Here is a 10,582-nt window from a genome sequence, read left to right as displayed (position 1 = left end):
AGGCTTTCATCATTCCAGTGCCTCCCAGAGAAGATCCGACTGAAAGAACAGACCAAGACCCCTCTTTAGGAAAAAGAAGATTTAGAGACGATGGACAGGTGAAGCACAGCACGAGCCCAGCTGGGCGAGGGGCCCTTGGGGGGACAGCTCAATCCAGAGGCTCCAGGAGGGTCAGAACCAACCCCCCACCCCGGGCGGGGGCAGTTCTGTCAAGCACTACACATGGACTTGGAGGTGAGGAGAGAAGCAGAGGAGAGGCAGGGGGAGGGGCGGGGAGGCAGGGCTCCCTCCCGTTCCATCCCACACAGCCCAGTCACAGCTGCCCCCGTAGGGATTCACATCACCCGAGGGGGAAATGTGCACGTGGTGGTTTTGATTTAAGAACAGGAACATCACTGTCTGCCACAGCTGTAGCCATGCCCCAGGGGCCCCGGGCAACCCCCGGCAAACCCCAGGAGTGGGGGCAGGACATGCGCCCCCAGCCTGGCCCCTGCCTCCTCTGAACACTTTCATGCAAACACACAATGGAGGAGTGAGTGCTCCCAGGAGCCCTCCAGGCTTTGGAGCTCTGCTGGAAGCCTCGCCCGTGCTTGGGCACAGAGGCTCTGCCCCCAGCAGCGGCCAGGGGACACATGCCACCACCGGGCATGATTTGGGTCACTGTTCCTCTGGCTCCACCTCATCCTCGTCTAAGGACACCACCCCAGAAGAAGCTACGTCAGAGGCTTGCCGCTGCCGTTCCCAGCTGCTCGCTGGCGGCAGGCAGAGCGGCTGGCAGTCCTTGCAGGGGGCTGGCTCCTCCTCAGCGGGAGAAAGGCAGGACTCTGTGAGGGGCGAGTTGTAGAGCGAGTCCTGGGCCTCCAATGGGCCCAGGCTGCGGAAGGCACTTTCCCGGCTGTGGGGCAGTTTGGCGAGGAGCAGCTCGTCGCCCAGCAGCTGGGAAGCCAGGCGGGCGGGGGAGCCCAACAACCCATCCTCCAGGCTGCACAGACTAGAGCACAGGGTCTCTGGGGACACGGTCTGCGAGCAGTCGCTCTCGGGTTCCACGGAGCCCTGGCGCATAGGCCGGGAGAATCGGTGGCCGGTGAAGAGGTCCTGGAGGTGGGGCCCCAGGGGCAGCTGCCCAGCCATGTCTGCAGGGGGAGAGAAAGAAGACAGCCCTGCTAGCCCCACTTCAATTGGCCAACCCGGAATGGAAGCCGCATCCTCTCAGCTCCACCCTCACAGGAGCCGAGTAACTTGTAGCAAGTCACTTAACCTCTCAGTGCCTCGATTCCCTTAATGGTGAATTGGGGGTTATAAATTTACAGGGTTCTTGAGAGAACAACAGACTCTGGTACACGGTATGAAACAAAATATACCGGGATACCATACATGGTGCAGGTTGTTCACTGCACAAGGGGAGCCTGTCCAAGGCAGTGAGTGAGGGCTGAAATTCAGCCCTCTCTCTACCCACCAAGCAACATGCCCTAGCATGGGTCTGTGCCCACCAGATAAAGACATGCCTTTTTCTAATTTGCACAAAGATTCCACATAGGCTAGTAGTGGCCTTGGATAAATGTTAGTTATTATCATTATACCAGGAGTCAAAGCAGGCCTGGAACTCAAACAAAAACGCTTGTGGTTCAGGCATCCAAATCAGTCCCCTCTAGACCACAGCAGCAGTCTCCAATCTGCTCTAATGTATTGCCCACCTTGGAGAACTTGTTAATTAGCTGGAGGGGTCGGGGCGGGTGGAGGCAATCTTCAAAGGCAAAGAGGTGGGGGGGAAGGTGGCCTGTGAGGTTTGAGCCCAGAAGCTACAGAGAAAGTCAGCCATGTGGTTCAGAGAATGGAAGATGAAAGGAGGGCCTCTGCACAGCTGCACGGCCCCCCACAGGGTCTCCTCTGCACGCCCTGGCCCAGAGAAAGGTCCACAGGCAGGCCTTGGCTGGAAGGCAAGGATGCTGAGCTGGAGCCAGCGGCCCTGTGGGCAGTCCAGGCCCAGTAAGCCTTCCTGTTTGCCTGGGGCCCCAGCCTGGTGAGGAGCTGTGCTGCTGCACTGCGGCTCCTCTGCACTGCCACAGCCAGCCAGAAGCGGACCCTCTCATAGAGCAGCTGCAGAGAATGTATCAGTGAGGTCTCTGGGCCTTTTTTTTTTTTCAGGACTGCAAAGCCCAACTGCACAGACAGGCAGAGAAGGCTCAGCACCTGTGGAAGAGGAACCACCCCATTTCCAACTGCTGACTGCCCAACCACAAGCGTAGATAGCCCTCCTACCCCTTGAATGTCAAGGACTGCCTGGACAGAGTCTGTCCCTCTCCTGTCCCCTTCCACAGCTTGAGGACATTCTGGATCTCCCCTTCCAAAACAAAGGCCAAGCTCTGAATCACAAGGCCTATCAGGCAGTTCCACCCCAGCTGGCAGCACTAGCAATGGGATGTCCCCTCACCTGAGTCAGTTCCCCCAGCAAAGTCCTCATCATAGGATTCATCGGTGGAGTCCTCACCATCCACTGATGACCATGCCCGGAGCTTGGCTTCTGCAATGGCGAATTGCTCGGCCACTCCTGAGAGGAAGGACACAGAATTTGTTTAGCAGAGAGGATGAACTAAGACTAGGACTCAGCTTGGACACAGAAGAGGGTAGACACAGGGGTGTAGAAAGACTCCAACCCCCACATCAGGCCCAAGGAGAGGCACCCGAGCATCCCTACGATAAACCCACCTGCTGCAAAGCGAGCCTCTTGTTCACCCTCACTGAGGTCTGAGTAGGAGGAAAAGGCTGATTCTAGGGCAGCGGGCGAGTCACTTGGCTTGCTCCAGCCCTTCCACTCAATGAGATGAGCAACTCGGCCCTGGGCCATGGCAGTGGGCTTGGTCACGTGGTCCTTCACTACCTGGGAAATACCTGAAGGTGGGGCAGAGTGAGGAAAGCTGGTAAGGGGAAAGACCAGGGAGCATCTGGGAGGGAAGTGGTAGGGTCCACATGTGCCCTTGGGTGGGAGGAGGGGGCTGGGATTCATCTGAGAAAGAGAGGAAAAGGGAGATCCCAGCAAGAGCTCACAGGATACAGTCCCCAAGGGCATGTGCAAAAGGGCAAAGAAAGGACCAAATGGCCAGAGGCACGGGAGGGGGTGCATACCATGCAGGGAGGATCTGGCCAGCGCAGCGATCTCCTGGATAGTTAGGGCTCTTCGGGACTTGGGCAGCATCGCGACTGTGTCTCCAACATTCACCTTGGGTGACAGTATCAGAGGGTGAGTGCCCCTCTGACAGCAGTGTCCCCCAGATGCCCAAACTCCACCCAAGGCATCAAGCGGATGTGGGAGCCGAGAAGAGATGCCAGAGCATCTCAGATGTCCCAGTGGCTGCTGGGATATGTAAGAGGGTAAGAAGCCAGGATCAGCAAACTGTGTCCTCCCAGGGAGCAACAGAGACTCCGGCAGTCCCAAAGAAGCAGAACTGCAGCTAACCCTCCACCGTCCCAGCTTGCAGAGGGGAGGGAAGCAGGTTGGCAAGTAAACGGAGTGGGGCCTTTGAGAAGAGCAAAGAGGAGGGGACGAGGGTATGGGAAGAACTTCCTTCAGGTCCTCTCCCCCTTGCCCCTCTCCTCCTCTGTCTTCTGACCCCCATTCTAGCCGTTTCTAGAGCCTACAAGGGCCACAAACTCAGCATGACCAAAACCAAGCCCAACACCTTCTCCCCATATCTGGCCCTGCTTCCAGACTTCCTGACTTTGCATCACCCCACCATTCGCCCATTCAGCCTGGCTCCAAACCTCAGCTCTCCCCTAAGACTTGCTTACCCATATCTGTTGTTAAGACCTAATGATTCCATCGCCAAACTGTCTCTTATACTACCCTCAACCTTTCCACCCCCACTGCCACTGCCCTTCCTCAAGGGCAAGCCCTCAGTGCCCCTTGCCCAGATTAGCACAAGTGGTGGTCCCCCAAGTTCCAACTCACGCTGAGACTTGGAACACGCTGTTGTCTCAGCCTGGAATGTTGTGTATGTAAGTGTTCCCCTCCCCACTTCCCATGACTGTCTGGCTCTTTCTCATTTTTGGGGTCTTGGCTGAAATATTACTCTCTCAGAGAGCCTTCCTGGCCACCCTACCAGTAGTCCATCCTCCCTCTGTAGTCTGTAACAAGTCACCATCCTCAATCAACGTACCCTGTGTGTGTCATTTTGGTCTATTTCCTGTGTTTCCTTATTTCTTGTTGATCTTTAGCTCTTTGAGGAATTTGGTCTCTCTTGGTCACTGCTGCACCCTTGTGTTTAACACGGTGCCAGGTACACAGTAATCTCTCAAAATACATAGGCTGAATGAATGAGGCAAAGTATAAATGTAAATAAATAATTTTCCTGGAGTGCAACTGGTCACAATATGTCCCTATTTAAAATTTTTCCTGGACTCCTCCAAGGCCCAGTGAAGCGCAAGCTTCACAGTCAGGCACTGAAGGAACCCACTCCTTGAGGCCCTGGCCTCCTTCCAGGCCTGCTTGGAATCCACCACTGATCTCCTCTGCCCAGGAAAAGTCCACTTCCCCACCTTCCCTCCAGGCAAAGGAACGCAGCTTTCCCCTGGGCGAAGAATGCCATCCTTGCCTGACAAAATGCTCCCTACCATTTAAGGCCTGACCCTCAAGTGCCACCTCCCATTATATTTTCAGTCCAGTTTCTCTCTCTGTCCTCTTGGATGCCTGCAGCCCCACCTCAGCGATGCCCTTGCATCTCTCCTGAGGGATCTTGGGATGGCAAAGCCTGAGTCTGATTCACCTGGGTTCCTACCTCCACCCTACCCCTGGCTCAGCGCTCCTTGGCAGCCCAGGGAAACGTTTCCCTCAATGAATGAATGAAGTCAGAGGCACACGCCCCCTCCTCGGCATTGCCTAGCTCTCCTCCGCTACGTTCCCACCCCTCAGAAGAGGGACTCCACCTGCCCCTGGACCTCAGGCCCACCCTGTCCCTCCCCTTCAGTACCTGGCTTACAGGGCCCCCAGGGTGGTGCCGGCAGCTTCTGGCCAGGACTGGGGGGAGGAGCACCTGGTGGGTGTTTCCTGGCTCGCCCCCCCTCCCACCCATCACTCCCCCCAGCCACCGCCATCCTTGCCTGCGCTCGCGCAGCTGCGGCCCAGGCCCAGAGAAAAGGTGTATGTCTCCCTGGCAACCCATCACCATGCAACAGGGTCTCCAGGGATACGGCCCGGGATGCGCTGACGTCAGGGCCCAAGGCGCAAGCAAGCCCGCCCGCTGGCACAGCGCCAAGCAGAGCAGACCGGCATGGGGGCGGCCTTGGGGCCCCGCCGGCCGGATAGCGCCTCCGCTCGCTCGCAGGAAAGGGGAGCCAGGAGTAGGCTGGCGAAGCGGGGGTGGGGCACACTCTCCCCACTACCAACACCGGGGGCCCAGCACCTCTGGCAAGTCCTGGCTGTCCACTGAGGAAGGGCGGGAGGACCGGCTCCAGCCTCGGAGGGTCCGAGCAGATCCCAAGGAAGATAGAGAGAGGCCCCGAGGAAGTTCGATCCACTCCACAGCCCACGCCGGATCCGAGGCCACTGAGGGGTGGGGGGAAGGCTTTTCAGGGGGGCTCCCACTTCTGCCGAGATCCCCATTTTCATCCGGGGTTGCCGTTCCATTTCTCCATACCACCTCCCCCACCTCCCAGAATATAAGCATCCACCTGGAGCGCTCTGCAAGTCTGAAAGCCCCCATCCCACAGCCCTGAACTTCAGGCCTCCGGGGGCCCTTTTGTGGCAGCCACTCCCCACCATCCTCCTCAAGATATATCGTGCCATCAAAGCCCTAGGTATGAAACCTAAACTTTGATAAATTCGGAATCTTTTCAGGTTTCTCAGCCTACCCATGCCTCTTGGAAAGCACACCACAGTCTTCCACCACCATCACCACCACCACCACCACCACCACCACCAACATGGACCCTTTACAGGCTTGCTCTGGTTCCTTCCTCTCGCCAGCCACGCTTGTGCACAGCCCTTTACTCTTCTTTTCTGACAAACCCGTGATTTTTTCTGACTTTCGCCCCAGTCCCCTAAGGCTTTTTCCTAATGCCCTGTCTGGCCCCAACTTGGTTGCTCCTATTTCAGTCTGGTTCCCAAAATCTAAGCCAGAGTAATTTTCCTCTTGCCACATAAGCATCCTACTCCTCAGCTTCTCATCACCTCCCAAATCACATCTGCGTCCCTGATCTCACCTCTGCGACTTGTCTGACAAGTCCATCGTCCTCCAGGCCCTTCACGCTGCCACAGAAACATTTTGCCCAGCACAGAAATCATAGGCATGCTGGCTGTGTTGATGCAGAGAACCAAAAGCCCAGAACTGCTCCAGGCTCAGCTCCCAGTTCTATTCCTATTTTGGCTCCGGATGCTGAGCCAGTCCCCTCCCCACTTGGAACCTGTGCCTAGTCACATAAGGAGAACACTTCTGCCTCATGGCTTTGAGGAGGTGGGAGTGCCAGGGCCCAGCTGAGCTCTCTGGAGCTCAGGGAGATGAGGCTCATCCCCTAGACAGTGCCAACAGGCAATGTACATAACAACTGACCTTTAGCTGGAGCAGCCGTCTCTGTCCCTGAGCCTCAGCCAGCTGGTGGTCCCCAGAAATGCTACCAACCAGAAGGAAGACACAAGGTTACAGGCCATCCCTGGCCGCCAGCTGGTACCTAATCAGGGCTCTTGAGGCTAGTCATGAGGTCAGCCAAACTCTCCTGACTAAAGGAGGGATGACTTCCTGAACTCTAAGCCTTAGCAGGGCCAGAGGAATCAGAGCAGCCTGCTGCTTCTCAGCTTCAAAAGTCATGAGATTAATTTAGGACTACAAATCCCAGAATTCCTCACGGGAACCCAAGTAAAGTACAAATCTCAGCTAGAGTCTTAGCTCCAAAGAACCTCAAGTACCACACATACTAAGGCCTGTGTGACTGACCGCATGCCCTGAAAGCCCAGGACCCATTCCAAACCCAGCCCTCAATGTCACAAGCTCCTGCCTGGCCTAAGGCGTGGAGAAATCCATGACACTGGAGTTAAGTAGGCTGGCCCACCTCAGACACTAGAACTAAGGCCAGGCCCCAGTGTGCACCACCATCTGTGGGAACCAAGGCCCAAGCAGGGATCAGCAGTTGTGGGAAGGATGCGCTGATAGCCTCCCTTGGGCTCCTGTTTCCCTCCACAGGGTAGGGTGATTTTTGTTTCCGTTGGGAGTGGGGTAAGGGAACTAAAACAGTTTTAAGAGGTGAGAGGTGATCAGGTGCTCACAGGTGCCCCCAAATGGGGCCTCGGTCCGCTTCATCAACCTGCAGACTCTAAAGCGGGTAATAAGTTTAGTCAAAAACTCCGTGGTAGGGAGCATGGCCAGCGTTTCCAGACTACCTCCTGAAGGGGGTTGGGACACAGCTCGGAGAGGCAGGTTCCCAGCACAGGGCCACTCCCAGGACAGTGAGAGGAGAGATGTAGGCAGAGGGGGGTGATCGTGAGTGGGCGTGCAAGGCCAGTCGCCACGGGCTGGAGACGGTTGACCAGCCCCTCTCTAGGCTGTGCGCCTCCTGCCACCCCTCAGCGGTGGGGAGGCAGGCGGAAAGACCACGAGTCCACCCCGCAAAGCCCAGAGCCAGGCAGCAGGCCTTTAGGAGCGAGCCCGAGTCGGCTTAGCCCCCTCCCGGCTCGGCCCGCTCCCTCCTCTTGCCGGGCCCGCCTCCCCAGTGCAGGCTCCTCCCTCTCCCAACACCAGCCCCCTCCTCAAGGCCCCCACCCCCCCGCGGCCCGCGCACCGGGCAGCCGCAGCCAGACTCCCAACACCGGCCCGGCCTCCGCCTCTTACCCTGACCCGCCGGGCTCCGAGAGCCGATACAGCCCATGGCCGGGCACCCAGGCACGCTAGCCCGCGCTCGGGGCCCGGGCCATCGCCTTGCAGAGGGTCGGGCCGCGGCCGCCACCGGGGAGGGGAGAGCCCGTGAGAAGGGAGGGGGTGGGAGCCGCGCGTCCGCCAACGCTCCCGGGAGAGGGAACCGGGCTGGTGACGTAAGCGCGGGGGCGTGTCCACCCCCGCGTCACCACCCAAAGCGGGCGGGGCGAAGCGGACGTCACAGCCACACAGAGGGGGTCTGGGGCCGAGTCCGGGGAAAAAAGCTCGTCCTCTGCTCCCAGACCCGACTGCGGAGTGACTTGAAGGCAGGAGGGGTGGGGACCGAAGGGACGGGGCACGAAGACTCACTGGGCCCGTGCTACCGGTCATACTGCATGGGGACAGAAAACCTCATTGTGTCCAGGGTTATCAAGATGAGACCTTGAAGCCATAGGTTTCAGCTATAGACAGCCTGAAACCCAGGGCCTTCACACACAGGCGTCTGCATCACATTCTGGTAGGAGCCGAGACAGGCAAGTGTGTTCTATGAAGTACCCCACAGCTGTGTGCCCGTTCTCCCCTCCTAATCAACAGTGAGCCTTACCATGTCCACTTTGGGGGTCAACCCTCCAGGAATGAGACTCCCTAGGGAAGAGGCAAGAGGGGTGCCAAGTTACAGGGAACAGTGCTACAGTGTCAGCTCTGGAAAGGAGGCTGCTCATCTACCCAGACCCCTTCTCCAGAGGGGGCAGGCCATAAAGCAGAGAGGCAGTGAGCTTAATTGAATTCATGTTTAATAATTACAGGCACCGTGCCCCCCCTTCCCCCTGCCCAGGCAGCAGCAGGGGTGGTGCAGGGGCTGGGGCGTATGCCCCCAGCAGCGAGGACGGCAGTCCCAAGAGTGATTTTTCAGAAAATAAAAAATGACCAGGGGCAGGCGGTGGTGCCCCCCCCAAGACACACCAAATTTCAAGACTTTATATATAATATATCTCTGTGCCCCAGGGGGAGGAGAGGGACACCTGGCAGCATCCTGGAGGGGAGCCCCACGCAGCCCCAAGCCATCCTGCCTCTTCAGCCACTTTATTAGCTCAGACAACATCGCACTACAGGCACCCACTGTCGCCACCGCTGCTGCCGCCCCCCCTTGCAGTCCGGGCAGCTGGCTTAGCCATCCGAGTGTCCATGGGGCTCCAAAGTCCCCGGCCCCACCCGCCCTCAGTTGTGGTCAGACTCCTCCTCCTCCGCCTCACGAAGCCACTTGAAGAAAGCTGTGACAGATTTAAGGGCCACACCCTTGCCCTGCTGTTCAGCGGGGTCCTTGCTACTCTCCCAACTATAGAAGGCGTCCTCCTTCACCACGTCCTCATCGTACAGCGCATCAAAGAACATCCGAAGCAGGTCTGCAAGCAGGCAGGACAGCAGTTACAGGCACACTGCCCACAACCACTCCATCCCCCCTCCCAGGGATCCCTCCCCTAAGCTCCACTGCTGAGACAAGGCCCTGACCCACCGTGCTGACATTTGTGTGTCTGGCCATTCCAGAGTGACTAGGTCTCTGACAGGATGCTTATCTCATGATCTAAGAGACTGACGTGCAAGAGTGAGTCACTTGGCCAAAACTTACAAACCTGCACACACACCCTCAGATCCACAACTGCTGCCTACGGACAGCCTCCCACCCCCATTCCACAGCAATGGCAGCAACAGATCATTTATCTCAAGCTTGTTCTCCAAATCCCATGCACACCCATCCCGGGGACCCTATACAATTATCCACTCTGCCCTGTATTTTCAAGCCCAAGTTTCTCCCATCTAAACACAAAAGGCCTCCTTTACAACTGCTATCTCTTTACAGCCAAAAAGATCTGTCTTTTGACAAGAGATTAGTTGAATTCAAAGATTTTTGTCTACACTTGCTATTTTCTTTTCCTCCTGATTCAGGTATTACTCTGTCCTTTCCAATCCAGATCCTGCCCCCTGCTGTACCAAATACTGTTTCTGCCAGGGTGGCCTCCAGGTTTTCACACTCCAGAGACCCTAATTTTCAGATCTGCTCCTATGGAATCTGGGCGCATCTAGCATTACTGACCCCTTCCCTCTCCTAAAATCACTCTGTACTTTGTTCATAGGGTCTTATCCTCCTTTGGTCTCTATCTGTGGGACCTCTACCTCCTCAAGGCTGTATCCCTTGGGCAATCCTATACCTTCTTGTGACTTGCACATGTGTTGCCCTGTGCCAGCAGTTCAAGAGATGGGCCTCCAGCCCTCACCTCTTCCTCTCCAAATGAAATCAGATACCCAGCTGTCTACCTGACTGACATTTCTGATAGCCCCCACCAGGACCACAAACTCAACATGACCAAACTCAACTTGACCCAGTGTTCCCTACTGCCCAGTGAATGGCACCCCCCACTATCACCTCACCTGCTGAAACTATCCTGGGAGTCATATATGACTTCCAATCTCTCATCACCCGCCCCCCAGGCCAGTGTGTGTCTTGAATCTGCCCACTCCTCTCCCATCTCCATTGCCACCAGTGAGGCTGAGTCACTACCAACACACCCCTGGATCTGCTGATCCGGCCACATTCACATTCACCCCACTCCAAACCACTCTTCCCACTAATGGCCAGGATGATCTAAAAACTAAAAAAGAATGTTTAAAATCCTTGCTTAAAATCCCATAAAGGCCTTTTCCTGTCCTTAGATTAAAGCCCAAAACTCATCCCATGGCTTACACAG

General features: G+C 56.8%; 1 protein-coding gene across 7 annotated transcripts; it reads right to left on the bottom strand.

The window, feature by feature from the left end:
• Nucleotides 1-69: 69 nt before the first annotated feature.
• On the bottom strand, nucleotides 70-10,576 carry FAM131A (family with sequence similarity 131 member A). 7 transcript variants are annotated; one of them, XM_028491756.2, is made up of 7 exons: nucleotides 7,815-10,576; nucleotides 6,543-6,603; nucleotides 5,397-5,539; nucleotides 3,124-3,217; nucleotides 2,707-2,889; nucleotides 2,432-2,548; nucleotides 70-1,133 (listed from the first exon to the last, which is right to left on the bottom strand). In XM_028491756.2, exons 4-7 carry the CDS (start codon nucleotides 3,191-3,193, stop codon nucleotides 658-660), a joined length of 846 nt encoding a protein of 281 aa, XP_028347557.1. In that variant the 5' UTR covers nucleotides 3,194-3,217; nucleotides 5,397-5,539; nucleotides 6,543-6,603; nucleotides 7,815-10,576; the 3' UTR covers nucleotides 70-657. The 7 variants fall into 7 exon arrangements, with proteins under 7 accessions (XP_028347557.1, XP_028347562.1, XP_023980015.1 ...); XM_028491761.2 differs by having other exon boundaries at nucleotides 8,443-8,461; XM_024124247.3 differs by lacking the exon at nucleotides 5,397-5,539.
• Nucleotides 10,577-10,582: the final 6 nt, after the last annotated feature.

This window comes from Physeter macrocephalus, chromosome 1 (assembly GCF_002837175.3).
Source record: "Physeter macrocephalus isolate SW-GA chromosome 1, ASM283717v5, whole genome shotgun sequence".
Lineage (NCBI taxonomy): Eukaryota > Metazoa > Chordata > Mammalia > Artiodactyla > Physeteridae > Physeter > Physeter macrocephalus.
Note: the sequence above shows the minus strand (reverse complement) of the source record. Positions and strands in the feature narration are given on the sequence as shown.

Coding starts and splice junctions, on each gene's coding strand:
- FAM131A (XM_055084172.1), bottom strand. CDS start 5,696: ATGGGGGCTTTCAGACTTGCAGAGCGCTCCAGGTGGATGCTTATATTC. Junction 2,890..3,123: donor GGCCAGATCCTCCCTGCATG/GTATGCACCCCC, acceptor CCCCACCTTCAG/GTATTTCCCAGGTAGTGAAG. Junction 2,549..2,706: donor AGAGGCTCGCTTTGCAGCAG/GTGGGTTTATCG, acceptor CCTTCCTCTCAG/GAGTGGCCGAGCAATTCGCC.